Source organism: Schistocerca americana, chromosome 7, assembly GCF_021461395.2.
Source record: "Schistocerca americana isolate TAMUIC-IGC-003095 chromosome 7, iqSchAmer2.1, whole genome shotgun sequence".
Classification (NCBI taxonomy): domain Eukaryota; kingdom Metazoa; phylum Arthropoda; class Insecta; order Orthoptera; family Acrididae; genus Schistocerca; species Schistocerca americana.
The window spans coordinates 86,319,110-86,335,644 of record NC_060125.1 but is presented as its reverse complement, the minus strand read 5'-3'; the positions used below and the strand labels follow the sequence as shown (position 1 = coordinate 86,335,644).

At 41.6% G+C, this 16,535-nt stretch overlaps 1 protein-coding gene across 1 annotated transcript in view; it reads right to left on the bottom strand.

The window, feature by feature from the left end:
• Positions 1–16,535, bottom strand: part of LOC124623172 (Bloom syndrome protein homolog) — a 172,736-nt gene that overhangs the window by 130,172 nt on the left and 26,029 nt on the right. Inside the window, exons 4-7 of the mRNA XM_047148976.1 lie at positions 8,663–8,830; positions 1,331–1,486; positions 1,117–1,199; positions 781–1,003 (exon numbers count right to left, since the gene is read on the bottom strand). Coding sequence (XP_047004932.1) covers positions 781–1,003; positions 1,117–1,199; positions 1,331–1,486; positions 8,663–8,830 — 630 coding nt within the window. The remainder of the gene's footprint in view (positions 1–780; positions 1,004–1,116; positions 1,200–1,330; positions 1,487–8,662; positions 8,831–16,535) is intronic.

Here is a 16,535-nt window from a genome sequence, read left to right as displayed (position 1 = left end):
TTTTTTACTAACATCAGCAAGTTATTTAATGCATTCATTTTGTCTCTTCTGCTTTGGGACACATACTCAAACCCTGTTCCATTTGGCATTGTGAACTGCCTTCCACAATCTACACACCATTGACTTACTTATCTTTTGTTAGTAAGAACCTTCTCATCATCCACAAAATTAAAAATGTTAACAGTAAGTCATCATCACACCTGCACGCAATGACGTTTTCCGCAATCATTTTTTGTGCTAACATTATGATGTAACAGTGCATCTTACTTTGTATGTGCAACTGGTTATGTGACTTAGTTAATTTCCTCTACAATCAAGTAATAGTCAACATTCCCACTGTCTGACACACTATGTTCTGATGACATACCACAATGTGATCACTGAACCATGTACAGAGCTGATGGTTACATAGTACTGGCAACACTCAACAGTCCCCATCTTGACACATCTGGGTTTGCAAAACCCATGCACAGCCTAGACTAGCCCCCCCCCCCCCAAAGTGTTCACCCTCTGACATGATCTACAGGACAAGTGTGGCTTACAGAATGCAATGCATGCAGTATGCATTAAATATTGACGCCATGCTCAGAAGAGCCTGCCTGATAAGTGAACCTGTGCGGTGTATTCTGTTTATCAATTGTAGCTCTGTATGCAAGTAAATTACAAGACACTCCTCATGACTGTGTCCAATTGTATTTACCCACCACAATCATGGAAATATAAAAGTGAGGTAACTAGGTAACATTTTATTATTATTAGTATTGTTGTTATTAATCTTACCGCAAATAACATTGGACTTTGCTGAAATTGTGTCGTCTGTGGTTCCTCTTGGTACTTTTTCATTGATTGCACTCACTAACTTGCTGTCACCATCTTTTTCTGAATTGGTGACAGAACTATCACTGACAGAGTTCAATGCGGAACCCACTGGCTTATTCGACTGAAACTGTAAGCTACTGCTAAGCACGGGGGACGTTCCACGAGATCCTTCTCCTTCCTTAACCTTCAGAAATTTGTCAAAGAGCAAATCTATTAGTAATATAAATGAATTATGATGTAATTTCAGACTATTACAAAACTAATATTTTGATATCAACATTGAAAAATTGAACACACCTTATCACAATCTGCAAACAAATCCTCTGAATCAGTAATAATCTCTGATATGTGAGACTCCATGCTAGAATTAAAGGCATCACCTAGGGCAACAAAAATAAATATGTTAATGAATCCTAGTTTTCATATCAAATATGGACATAGGAAACACTCAATTGAAATAAAAATGGTTAATAAGTAAGATTTTAAGTTATACTCTAAAAAAATGACTCACCATTAAGAATGTTAAATTCAAAGTTTTTTTCTTCACTTCCACTGCTTACTGTTACTAAGTCATTAACATATGCACAGCTTGGAGAAGGGGTTAGCTGTATGCATGACGCTTCTATCTTTCCAACTGGCTGCTCAACATCTCCAATCCTTTCCAAGTCTTAAAAAAAAAGTGCAATATTTTATAGTTAGGAACTTGTGCAATCGTCAACATGTACACATTTTGATAACATACTATTAATGAAACTATCACAATTCATTTTTGTTAGTTTTAAATAAATTATGCTCTATGGCTTAGAATAACAACAAGATGAAGAGTGTTTGTTTATCGCTTTCTGTGTAGCAGAGTTTTAAAAAGCTGTAAAATGAGGACAGTAATAAAAAAAGATATTGAGATAGAACAAAAATGATGACATGTTGCTCACAACTTCATTAAAATTACTTATTATTACAGCTCAATTTTTAAAGTGCTAATTTACATTTACTGCTCAATTCTCAAATTGATGGTGAAATGACCAGCTCAAAGACATTACTAAAAGAGGCTGAGGAAACAGTTACAATGCTTTTAGCTTTCTTTTTTTCTTTTATCTCTTTTTGCTCATTCAAGTGAACAAATTTTGGGCTACTCTATTATTTCTACCTCATACAGACAGGCACGAAATAACACAATACATATATATACACACTTGTGGATTTTACGGTATCGACAGTATCTATGTTGACTACTCACAGCATGCTGTCCACATCTCAGCAAAAGATGCAACTCATAGAAGGGACACAAGCTGCTGATACCATGAGTCACACTAGCTGCAGGGTTTAGCTTATTACAAAGCATGGGGCTACGAATATCATGAAGACATCATTGCCAAGTTCCGACCTCAAATCACTGAAGACTCGGCATGAGATAACAACTAACATTGCACAGTGCTACTAATCTTCAGACTCTGACTTTTCAGAATTATGTATATTTAATTTCTGCACATATTGGAAATGAAAGTGATGATGTTTGATTCATGTACTGCATATTTGGTGTATTCACAGTTAGCCTGGCCACCCTGTACTAAGAACACAACAGGTTTTATCCATAATATCATCATAAGGTACACATTGGCACACTAAAACATAATAATTAAACCTCGTAAAAAAATAGTAAGATAAGAACCCCACACATAAAAAAGGCTTTGATTACTCTGAAGTCACTCCAGCTACAGGATAAATATACCAAGAATTTACAGCTCCGTAGTCATGATGTTTATAGCGCTGTGCTGCAGAGTACTTTTATCACTGTTTCAACTCACATTTTGTCGTCACTGGAAAAATATTATGGACAGTTACATTGGAAATAATACTTTACACAGAGGAGAGATGTAGAATGGGGCAGATGAACTACACAGTGAAAACAGTGTGGATGAAGATTCATCCATCTGTAAATAGAACTAAATTGATGTGTTACAGCTTATGGTTATGATCTTTTTAAAGAATTTTAACTTTTCACAACTAGTGATTAATCAGGCACAATTCAAGAATCTTAAATTTTAAATATTGTCAATGTACATTATCTGCTCATTCAAGCAAAATTTTAAGAATTTTTGAAGTTCAAATAGTTCCCACATATGTTACCTACAGAAATAGTAGTTTATTAATTTAAAAATATTATGAAAAGGAAAGTCACTACCCACCATATATCGGAGATGCTGAGTCGCAGATAGGCACAACAAAAAGACTGACACAATTAATGCTTTCTGCCAATAAGGTCTTCGTCAACAATAGATGACACACACACACACACATGGCAAACACAACTCTTACACACGACTGCGGTTCAGGCAACTGAAACCACACTGTGAGCAGCAGCACCAGTGCATGATGGGATTGGAAACTGAGTGTGGGTAAGGACGATGCTGGGATGGGGAGGGGGTGGGATAGTATGGTGGGGGTGGTGGACAGTGAAGTGCTGCAGGTTAGACAGAGGGCAGAGGAGAGGTGAGGAGGGAGAAGGGGACCGGGAGGGGGGGGGGGGGAGGAAATAGTGGAAAAAGAAAGAAGTAAAAAGAGTGGGTATGATGGTGGAATGAGGGCTGTGTACAGCTGAAATGGGAACAGGGAAGGGGCTGGATGGGTGACGACAGTGACTAATGAAGGTTGAAGCCATGAAGGTTACAGGAATGTGGGATGTATTGCAGGGAAAGTTCCCACCTACGACATTCAGAAAAGCTGCTGTTGGTGGAAAGGATCCATATGGTAGAGGCTGTGAAGAAATCAATGAAATGACGGATGTCATGTTTGGCAGAGTGTTCAGCAACAGGGTGGTCCACTTGTTTTTCGGCCACAGTTTGTCGGTGGCCATTCATGAGGACAGACAGTTTTTTGGTTGTCATGCCCACATAGAATGTAGCACAGTGGTTGCAGCTCAGCTTGTAGATCACATGACTGGTTACACTGGTAGCCCTGCCTTTGATGGGACAGGTGATGTTGGTGACCGGACTGGAATAGGTGGTGGTGGAAGTATCGGACAGGTCTTGCATCTAGGTCTATTACAGAAGTATGAGCCATGAGGTAAGGGTTTGGGTGCAGGGGTTGTGTAAAGATGGACGAGTATATTGTGTAGGTTTGGTGGACGGCAGAATACCACTGTGGAAGGGGTAGGAAGGATAGTGGGCATGACATATCTCATTACAGGGCATGACGTGAGGTAGTTGAAACCATGGTGGGGAATGTAATTCAGTTGCTCCAGTCCTGGGTGGTACTGAGTTAGGAAGGGAATACTCGTCTGTGGCCAGACAGTGGGACATAGGGAGGTGCTGGAGGACTGGAAACATATGGTACTTCTCGGGCTGAGTAGGACTGCATGAAGCAATTCTCCCATTTGCTTCACCTGATCCTACTCAACCCAACAAGCCACCTTCTTAGATGTTGACCTCCACCTCAAAGATGGCTACATCAGTACATCCATCCACATCAAACCTACTAACTAGCAGCAATACCTCTACTTTGACAGCTGCCACTCATTCCATACCAAGAAGTCCCTTCCATACAGCCTAGCCACCTGTGGTCATCACATTTGCAGTGACAAGTGGTCCCTCTCAAAATATAGTGTGGGTCTCGCTGAAACCTTCACAGACCATAATTATCCTCCCAATGTGGTACAAAAACAAATCTCCCGTGCCACATCTTTCCAGTCTCCCACCACCTCCCAATGTCCCACTGTCTGGCAACGGACGAGCATTCCCCTCGTAACTCAGTACCACCCAGGACTGGAGCAACTGAATTACATTCTCTGCCAGGGTTTCGACTACCTCACGTCATGCCCTGAAATGAGAAATGTCCTGCACACTATCCTTCCTGCCCTTCCCACATTGGTATTCCCCCGCCCACCGAACCTACACAATATACTCAACCATCCCTACACAGCCTCTGCTCCCAAACCCTTACCTCATGGCTCATACTTTTGTAATAGACCTAGATGCAAGACCTGTCCCATATATCCTCCCACCATCACCTATTCCAGTCCAGTCACCAGCATCACCTATCCCATCAAAGGCAGGGCTACCTGTGAAACCAGTCAAGTGATCTACAAGCTGAGCTGCAACCACTGTGCTGCATTCTATGTGGGCATGACAACCAAAAAGCTGTCTGTCCGCATGAATGGCCACCGACAAACTGTGGCCAAGAAACAAGTGGACCACCCTGTAGCTAAACACACTGCCAAACATGACATCCATCATTTCAATGACTGCTTCACAGCCTTTACCATATGGATCCTTCCCACCAACACCAGCTTTTCTGAATTGCGCAGGTGGGAACTTCCCTGCAATACATCCTATGTTCCTGTAATCCTCCTGGCCTCAACCTTTGTTAGTCACTGTCCTCATCCATCCAGCCCCTTCGCTGTTCCCATTCCAGTACTACGCAGCCCTCATTCCACCATCACACCTAGTTTTTTTTACTTCTCTCCTTTTCTGCAACTCCCCACCCCCCTTTCCTCCCCATGTCTCCCCTGCCCTCCATCTATCCTGCAGCACTTCACTGTCTGCCACCTCCACATTACCTCACTACCTCCCCATCCCAGCCTCGTCCTTACCCCCACCCAGTCGCCACTCCCATCCATCACTGGTGCTGCTCCTCACAGTGTGGTTTCAGTTTCCTGAGACTACAGTCATGTGTGTGTGTGTGTGGGGGGGGGGGGGGTCGTCTATTGTTGTGTCAGTCTTTTTGTTGTACCTATCTGTGACTCAGTATCTGCGCTATAAGGTGAGCAGCAACTTTCTTTTTCATAATACTGTCACATTCCATCCTGGATTTTCCATTGTTTGTTTATTAATGTTTTGTTTCATTTTATTTTTAGATCTAAAAATGATCATTAAATGTGATCAAAACTAGTTATCAAGTGTGGTTATTTGCAACTGAGACTGTTACAATAACTATTTTAAAAATTTGAACAGCTGCACAATCTCTCATGATAATATGTCATCCATTATGAAAATCTAAGTGTATATTGAAAGGACAGACTAATTGTAAATGGAGATGAGTACTTGTTGAAACAGACAAGGAACTCAAATCCCCCAAGGCAAGATTGTATTGGTAGCACTCCGTATTAGGGGCAGGCATAAATTAGTAACTCGATCTTCGTATCAGCCTCCAGACTGAACTCAAGATGTCACTCAAAACTTTAGAGAAAACCTCTATTTATTACCACGAAAGTTTCCAAACATTCAGTCATCATTGGAGAAGACTTTAATAATACAACAACCAACTGGAGAAACTGGTGTGTACATGGTGGTGTGACAAAACATCTTGTAAGATATTACTAAATGCATTCTCCTATAGTTGACTCATGTGTGGCACACAGAAAAGATGACTGATGTCTTGCACACAAAAACCCACAACAGAAAACAGTATTTAAAAATGGCTCTCAAGCTCTTTCTCTTTCTGTAGGAGAAGGACACACACACACACACACACACACACACACACACACACACACACACACACACACACACACACACACAGAGCTGAGGACTGACTGTTTATTACCAATAGCTATTGCCTAGGCAGAGGCAGACGGAGATCAGGAGGAGTTAAGGAAGGACACACAAGGTAAGGAGTGGGTAGAGGGATAGTGTGAGGCAGGTCTTTCAGCAGATGACTCAGTGGGTACACAACAAGACAAAAAGAGATCATAGGGTAGAGCACATAGGTAGGCTGAGAGAGGGCGTGGGGGAGGATGGGAGGGAAGGAGAGGATGCTGGAGATGAGGGAGACAGGAAGGGAAAATAGAAAGGAAAAGTGGTGGAGAAGAGGTGGGGGGTAACGAGAGGGAGAGGAGAATTGGCACAGGGGGAGCTGGAGGTGGAGGTGGAGGAGTAGGAGTAGGAGTAGGAGTAGGAGGAGGGGGACGGACACAGGGAGCAGGGAGGGAGAGAGAGAGAGAGAGAGAGAGAGGGGGGAGGGGGAGGGGGAGGGGAGGGGAGGGGGAGGGGGAGGGGAGGGGTAAGTGCTAAGTAAACTCTGCCATGCACTCACAGTGGTTTGTATAGTATGTATGAAGACGTATAACATAAGTAACTGATTAAGTACACATGTGATCAATCTAACTAGAAGAGTAGTGACTGAACTAACTAATTTTTAGAGTTTTAATGCTTTCCCACCATTATTTTATGTTATACAGTATATCTGACAAAAGACAGCAATATCTCTGCTGGTTACATCAAATAAATCAAAGTAAAAGATTTCTGTAGTCTCCTAGAGAGTTTTAAGAAAAGAAGGACTATTAACTTTTCATGTCCTTGTAGACACAACTAGATGTTAGTCACCCAAACAACTATAATTGTTTCCAGAATGAAATTTTCACTCTGCAGTGGAGTGTGTGCTGACATGAAACTCCCTGGCAGATTAAAACTGTGTGTTGGATCGAGACTCGAACGCAGGACTTTTGCCTTTCATGGACTAGTGCTCTACCATCTGAGCTACCCAAGCATGACTCATGCCCCATCCTCACAGCTTTACTTCTGTCAGTACCTCGTTTCCTACCTTCCAAACTTCACAGAAGCTCTCCTTCAAACCTTTCAGAATTAGCACTCCTGGAAGAAAGGATATTGTGGTGACATGGTTTAGCCACAGCCTGGGGGATATTCCCAGAATTAAATTTTCACTCTGCAGTGGAGTGTGCACTGATGTGAAACTTTCTGGTAGATTAAAATTATGTGCCGGATTGAGACTTGAGACCTCTGCCTTTTGTGGGCAATTGGTCTACCATCTGAGCTTTCCAAGCTACTATAATTGTGTGTTCGAGATACTCAGATAATTGTACAGAATGTGAACTCCAGAGTTCTAGGAACAAGTAACATTTATTCACCAATAAACACAGAAGAAGGTATATGATAATACTTAAGACTAATTAGCAATAGAGTAGAGTTTGGCAAGAACTGTCTACAATTAACAAGAAATCGTTGTCCAAGCAACATCATGGAACATCACACTGTACACAAAGAACAAACCAAAAGCCAGTGCCTTTGGCAGGTTGAGTGTGAATTCTTTGACAGCTAACATAAACACAGAAGCCAAGGGTAACTGACAATCTTGGTCGCTGTGTGCTATTAATAGTGAGATTGTTAGAGAGTGGAGTGAAGAGGTCAGACACCAAGAAACCACCTACATTGTTTTTGAAGATGTCATCCCCGCATTTACCTTACAGAATTTAGGGAAACCAAGGAAAAAATCAAACTGGATGGCTGGTCAAGGATTTTAACCACAGTCCTCTTGAATTCAAGCCCCATGTCTTAACCTCATTTGGCCCAATTTCCTGTTATGGTAAATACTCCTTGACACATGTTATTTAGTAATCTGCAGCACTAAAACCTGTACAAAAACATCAATTGTATTTCAAAGTTGATATGCTACAAGAAGATATGTAATTTAATACTGGACCCCAGCAAAGCTGAGATGTATGCATTAAGCATCACTGTATGGAATTACAACCACTGAGTCTTCCACAGTCCTTATAGTCATATAAACAGTGTTTGCATTTAGTGGGTTTGTTCAAATATCAAATCAGTGATATACTGGCTTTACAATTAAGTACATGCTGTTTCTAATTTCTAAAGACAAAAGATTCAGAAAAGAAAGAAAATGAAGAGAAAATAAATAAGCCAGGAGTGGAAGTGCGAATAAAAACGACGTTGGAAACAAAAGACGATGTTTTCCATGTACATTCAACAATAGAAACAATTCAATGAAATATATGTATAGTAAGCAAAAAATAGTTCTCTTGATAGATACATAGTGTGACCTAAAGGTTACAGTTCTTCTTATAAGAAAATATGACATTGCCCCTTACCACAAACATCATCATCATCACTAGCAATTATATGTCTCGGTTTTTTCCATCCTCTAGTTTTAATTTCATCATCTTGGTACATCAGTGCTGTAGAACCTTTCAGCCCATATTCTTTGTTTGCCTGCTCCTCTTTAATCTCAACACATCCAGTATTCTGAGTCACAGTTACTGAAAACAACACAATGCCCAAAAAGAATGATAAACATACTTTGTTCTAGACAGAAGCAACAACAGTAAACTCCAGAAATCACATCTGAATGACACTCTAGCATTCACTTCACTTTCATTTCTTATTTATTACATTGTTACTAATTGGAAATTAGTAGTGGTAAACATTGTCATAAAACATACAGAATTTATTGAAAGAAACAAATACAGGAAAATAAAAAAATGGAACTATGAAGTTTCAGACAAACAATAACACAGAAAATAATAATAATAACAATAATAATGATTTAGTGTTATTTTTTTAGTCAAACTATAAATATGATTAGTTTCCACGTAAGTTTGTTAAAATAAGAGGCCTATTGTAATTTTCAATTGATGTCCTCATGAAGAGAACGACTTTAGTGGGCAAAGTGGAGACTTTTGGAAATTTATAGTTGACCATGCAGTGGATAGATACGAACTAGTCGAAAGGTTTACGATACGAGGGACCTTCCATGGTATAGAGACACTATAAAAAACAGTGAGTATCTGAACTGCATAACAGGTGTAAAACAAAGGTTTGGGCTATGGAGAGAAATGCTGAGTGAAATGGGTTTGGCTATCAAGAGAGCAATGCATGAAGCCTTGTGTGACTATTGCAGCTGAATATTATAAAAAGATCTTGCCCAAAATCCAAATAAACTTATGAGTAACAACAGAAATGAAAGCTCTCTTCCCATGGGTTTCCATGTTTTTGGAACCCTGAAGAAAGACATTCGTGGCTGTCGATTTGCTTTGGACAAAGAGTTGCATTCCAAGGCACAGTCATGGTTCCATAGGCACCTGCAAACATTATTCCATGAAGACACCGACCATTTGTCTAACAGTGGGATAAAGGGACAGAGAAGGAGGGAGAGAGGGAGAGGGAGGGGGTTGAGCGAGTAGGTGGTGGGGGCTAGTGGGAATAGGCGTGTTTCAGAGCCTAAATGTGGACATTTTCAATAGCCATGGAGCAGTGGTTGGCTGAGCATCGCATGATCGTTGTCGAGGCGTTTTTGAAAAGTAGTGATTCCTGTGTTGCTGTGCAGCTGCAGTTCTGTAGGCACTTTAATTTAGGTCCACAAGGAAATGTTCCGACACGCAACACAATTATACTGTGGGTGAATAACTTCAGAGCTACCAGTTCAGCACTGAAATGGAAGTCGGCAGGCCATCCAAGATCAGCCCGGACACCAGAGAATATCGATAGAGTATGAGAAACTGTGGAAGCCAGTCCTTGGGGCCGATCCATAAACAAGCTGCTGATTTTCATATGTCTGACCACCCAGTAAGACGAATTTTGCAGTTAAATCAGCATTTCCATCCATACAAAATGGCTATTTTTCAGCAGTTAAAGCCCAATGACCACGCAAAGCAAAAAGCATTTCCAGAGCAAATGACTGATTTGATGACATATGAAAAAAAATTCATAAGTGATGAGGAACATTTTCATTGGGACAGTTATGTAAACAAACAGAACTTTCGTTATTGGTCAGCTACAAATCCTGAAGAACTGCATCAATGTCCTCTGCATGCCCTAAGGTCATAGTGTGTTGTGGTGTAACAAAAACATGTGTCACTGGGCCATACTTCCTGATCCCTGAACTTCGGAGAAAACACTTAGTGCACAGTAGAATGTGGTTCCAGCAGGATGGGGCAATTGCCCAAACAGCCAATGAGGTGATGGACTTTTTGAGAAGTAAGTTTCGAGTAATCTTGCATTTTGGGAATATTCCATGGCCAGCATGCTCCCTCATCTAAGTGTTTGTGATTTGTTCTTGTGGGGTTTCTCGAGATCAAGAGTCTCCACAAGCAAGCCCCATATATTGGTCGAACTTAGGTGGCCATAATTCAAGAAATGACCAACCTGTCTCCTGATATCTTCAAATCTTAAACTGATGAAATTGGTTGTTCCAATGTTATTTTCTTTAATTTCCATTAATACCATCCTGCAATAACCAATAAAACATTTTTTCTCTCTCTTAACATTTGTGTTCTTTATACTTTAGAATCATCAGACCTTTTTGCTGCTCCCTGTATTATGTCAGGGCTAAGACTTTGACTAAGAAAGGATAAAGCTATGGAAATAATTAAAATAGCATAGCAGATAGCTGCAGCTGGATTAATGGAATAAAAAGGATGAGTCAGCCAGTCTACAACACACTAAAATCTCCAGCCTAAAAGCTTAGGCTTAAGCCCATTCATTTCAAAAGACTTTAAAACCTTCGCCACACCTGTCACACACCATCAGCTAAAATAGAGAATCTCTGAATATATTCTGAGCTCAAACACAGTGAGGTATCTCAAATGGAATGACTTCCTCCATGGAAACCAGCATGGTTCCCATAAACACCAATCATGTGACATCAAACTAGTACTTTTCTCACACGACATCCTGAAAGCCATGATGGAGGCATTTAGGGGAATGCAGTATTTCATGACTTTCAATAAGCATCTGAGATGGTATCGCACCAATGATTATTAACAAAAATGTGATTATATAATCAATCAAAATTTATTAATGGATTGAGGATTTCTTGATAGGGAGAACAAAACATGTAATCTTGGGTAGAGAGTTGTAGAAGTAACATCGGGCATGCACCAGGGAATTGTGTTGGGATCCTTCTGTTTATGTTGCATATTAATGAATTTGGAAACAGTATTAATATTAACCTCAGATGATACAGTTATCTACAATGAAGTGCTAACTGGAACCAGCTGAACTAATATTCAGTTAAATTTTAATAGGATACTAAAGTGGTGCTAAGAACAGCAACTTGCTTCAAATATTCAAAAAGATAGCCTTCTAATGCTTATACAGGCACTTTGTATCAGCTTAGTTCATAAGATAAAAGGATCTTGAACATGAAGTATGTCACACATTTCAGCATTTTATATAGCTGAGACACTAGCAACCAGACTTTAATCTCCCACATTCTTGTTGCCACTACTTAAAGAGCAAAGTTTTGTAAAGGTTTGAAACTGTGTGTAAAGTTTATTGCAAGTAACTAAGTGTTCTCACTCTCAAATACTGGATGAATAAAATATAGGTATTTGCTTGTCATGGTCTACACTTCTTTTTCAACCTCATCCCCTCCCCTTTGACAGTTTGAGGGTTCTCACCCACATAGCTATTCTTTACAGACAGAAAGTGATACGTGTACCAAGTTTCATTAAAATCAGTCCTGTGGGTTTGGAGATGTGGAACAAACATCTTTATAATATGTATGGACATATATTTTTCCATGATCCAATTTTGATGAAGTAAAGCCTGTATGGTACCCCAACTTTTGCTACATTACATGCGAAAACCCCATGAAAATTTTTCAAGTAGTTTTGGAGAAGTGTATTCAAACTGACAGACATGACAGTTTCATTATTGGTGTTATTGGTATACTCATACCTTCCTTGCTCTTGTTATATATTATCCCACATATTTAAATTTGTCCATCCTTGCGTACTGCTGCATAGTCCACTGTTCTACGGGACCCTTCCAAGTGCCTGTCTGTCAACAGAGTCATGCCTTTGTGAAGTCCACAAAAGTCGCTGCAACCTACTTCTTACCTAAGACCCTATGTCTTATTAGATGTTCCAGGATAAACATGTGTTCTATGCATCCTCTTCACTTCCTAAATCCCACTCAATATTATCCAAGTATAGTTTCTACCTGTCCTTTTCTACTCTCTTCAGAAGGATTTTTGACAGCACCTTGTTGCTGTCCTCTAGTAGTCTTGTATCCCAGCCTGGCACATTTGAAATTCTGCCGGACAGTATAGACATTGATGACGGCCACTGGGTGGCGCTGCTGCACCTGCAGGTGCTGCGGTCACTGATGTAAGTGCTGCCATAAGCTATGCCTGTCCGGCCAGCCTATGAGAGGTCACGGCTGCGAATGGCCACTCTGACTCTTCGTTGTGATTTGTCTGCATTATCATACAGATCTCGCTACACATCATTGTCTTGGTTCAGAATTCAAAACGTCTTAGTATGCAATCTTGGTTTGCCCTTTGGACTGTTGGTCTGTCATGCAACTTCCATAGTCTGTCATTCTCTTGTGTTATCCAGCTGTTTTTCTCTGGCAAACTGCTGTCAATGCTCTCACCAGTCAGCCAGTCATGGCTGGTTCTGAACTCGTTCCCAGACTTGTCTGATTCTGGTCACTATAACTGGTCACGAGATAAAAAGTTAGCAGCATTCCATTAATGCCAGGCTCATGCAGTTTGTGGAATAGCAACAGCAACAGATGCTCCAGCAGCATTAGTTCTTACAGTAGCTCCAACAGCAGCAACAGCATCTCCAAGAACAATTTCAACTTCTGTTGGATCACTCACGAGTTCAGAGTTTCCAACCCACTCAGGCTGTGGCCAATTCATAGGCGGAGTGCCGCACACCCGCATTTTCGCCATTTAATGATGCAAAAGAGGATTTGGACATGTATTTGCAGCATCCGAAGCAGCACGTCATCACTTTTTTTTTATCACATTCTTCAATGATCACTTTTCCTTTCTGGGGCTTCCCTGGAGACATTTTTCTTGCTAAAGAAGTTGGCTCCACTCTCAAATCTGGTTGCACTCATGTCCAAGGAGATGAGTTCGTTACTGTCCAATTATTATTCAAATAATTCGATGAGGTCACAATGTGCAAGTTGCATCAATATTACAAGCAACCTGGTCAGTCATACCACTCATGACTGATGGATTTACAAGGGTTGAATCAAAATTGCAATTTCACTTGCACAAACATGGCTTTCAAAACTTCATATGCAAATTCACTAATCCGAAATGATATGGTTAAATTGGCTTCTGATTTGGAAGTTCGTATTGCAGTCCTCAAACTGGGCAACCCAACCTTTAGATGATATTTTGAAAATCACACACTCTTTTGAGATCACACATGCTATAAATGAACACATGATGGCGCAGCCTTAGGTAGCACCGATCTAGCCGCCACCTCAGGGGCAGAATTCTCGTAAGTCTTTTTCCAGATGTTGGCATTGTGATTCATCAATTTCAGACACCTCCACGGCCTCTGAACAGCCTGTCACACTCTGCTGATGTAATCAGCAGGATCTGCCACAATGTCCTGACTGCTTCATAGTGCACCTACATGCAGACTGTCCAGATCCCTGGTTTGGGGAAGATGGGCATCTCCACACTGTTTGTTGTTAACCATCGACACAGTCATCCCCCACATGCCTCACAGGACAGTGCATGAACTTAAGGCAGTTGCTTCTCAGAGTGATCCTTCCGCCTCCAAGTTGTTTATCACCCTCAAAATTGTAACAACGGACATCTGCTTCCAGGTAGACAAAGGAGCTACTGTTTCTTTGATCAACCTCCACATGTATGCTTAGTTCCCCTGACTTGCCCCCACCCTCCTGTATGCTGCTTGCCTATGGTGCCAGTTCAATTCTCTCCAAGATCAGTTTCATGATTAACACTACATACAAACAGGTCATCCACCTGACAACTGTTTGTTGCTGATGGTTACTCAAGCTGGCAACATTTTTGATCTCATTGCCTTCTCACTGCTAGGTTTCTCCATCACTGCTGAGTTTCGAGCTGTCTCCTACTGGTTCCCTTCCAGGAACTAGACGACCTCTTTGCTGCCTGCATGCTTCTGTTTGAAACTGACCCTGGGTGCACAACGGATTTGCCGGCTCGTATCTCCTTACGTCTGAATGCTGCACCTCATCTTCCAGTCTCTTTAGGGGTGGCTGTTAAGCGAGAACTCAATAGCCTACGTGCAGCTGTAGTAATTGAAACCATCAAAACTAGTGCTTGGGCCACACACGTGATGGTGGTCAAGAAATCCAGTGGCTCTTCCAGCCGGATGGAAATCGACGATTAATGCTCAGGCACAAGTGTAAACTTACCCCAGCCCGCATCCAGAGGTGAACATTTCTCTAAGCTAGACCTTGCTGACACATATTTGCAGATCACCCTGGATGAGGAATTGCAATGCTTTACGGCTTATACAAATAAAGACGCTTGCCCTTTGGGATTTCTTCCACTCCAGCGATTTTCCAGAGATATCTGGAACTTTTAATTGTGTTCTTTCCTGCTTGTACTATCAAGACGAACTAATTGTCACAGGCACTATACATCAGAACCACTTGCGCAATCTTCACTATGTTGAGTTATGCAGGGCTCAAGTGCCACTTACACAAATGTCAGTTTTTTCAGAAGCAAGTGGAATACCTGGGCCACTTGCTCAACAAAGACAGGATTCACCCCACTAACTGCAACATTTCTGCTGTTGACACTCTACCCCGCCCCAAATCCAGCAGGAGCTGCAGGGTTTTTCTGGGGAAGGTAAATTATCATTCTACATTCCTTCCACAGTTGACCCCCATTATCTATCCGCTCAGCCAGTTCTGGAAGAACGGTGTTTAGTGCAGGTCGATAATTGTCTGTGAGCATATTTTCACACAGTTCAGCGATCTGACTTACACACCTTACTCCATCTCGTCCACTGGTTTTGGCCATGGACGCTTCTCCGTACAGCACTGGCATAGTACTGGCCCACAGGAATGACGACAGTAGAGAACAGCCTATTGCCTTTGCATCGAAAACAGTGACACCCACTCAAAAGAGCTATTTTCAGATCTAGGAAAAGACTTTGGCGATCATCTTAGCCATTAAGGAGTTCCACATTTACCTTTTCAGGACCAAGTTTACTCTCATTACAGACTATAAGCTACTACTGGCTCTCTTTGGGCCCTACTCTCGGCTTCCAGAGTGGACTACACAACACCTCCAGTATTGGCCGCTCTTCCTAAGCTCTTATATTTATACTATCAAATACAAGCCCGGAGCACAACAACAAATGTGGATGACCTTTCTTGTCTGTCCTCAGACCCTGACCCAGCATTTGACCAACAGGAGATCTCCTGTTTTCACATCTATAAGAAACGATGGCATGCTATGGATAGGTTTCCCATTACAGCTACTCACATTGCTGCAGACATGTGCCATGATCCAGTCTTGTGGTATGTCACAAACTATGTGCTTCATGGGTGGCTCATTTCTTTCTCAGAATCTGCCAACCCTGAGCTCCCACCATTTGCCCCTTGTCTCCGATGTCCTACTCGACACAGAAGAAGGTACCCACTATCTTATCATCTCACCTACTTGTGCCCCCATGTTTTGCACCTGCTCCATTGGGTTATGCTGCAGATGAAGGCCCTTGCAAGGTGCCAAGCATACTGGCCATGACTGAATAAAGATGTGCAGGCCACAGTGCACAACTGCTCTGCTTGAGATCGGCACCAGGTACCTGCACCCCAGTCATTCGTCCCCTGGAATTGGATCCAACTGGACTTTGCTGGCTCCTTTTTGAGATCTATGTAGCTCATTGTCATGGATTCTCACTTTAAATACTTATAAGTCATCAGCATGGTGTCCAATATCAACAACACCACTCTCAATGGTCTCATCCAGATACACTATGTGATCAAAATGACTTACAAGTTTGTGGTGCCCTCCATTGGTAATGCTGGAATTCAATATGGTGTTGGAGTCTCCCAGGCATACATTCAATAAGGTGCTGGAATATTTCTTGGGGAATGGCAGCCCATTCCTCACAGAGTGCTGCACTGAGGAGGGGTATCGATGTCGGTTGGTGAGGCCTGGCATGAAGTCGGCGTTCCAAAACATCTCAAAGGTTTTCAATAGGATTCAGGTCA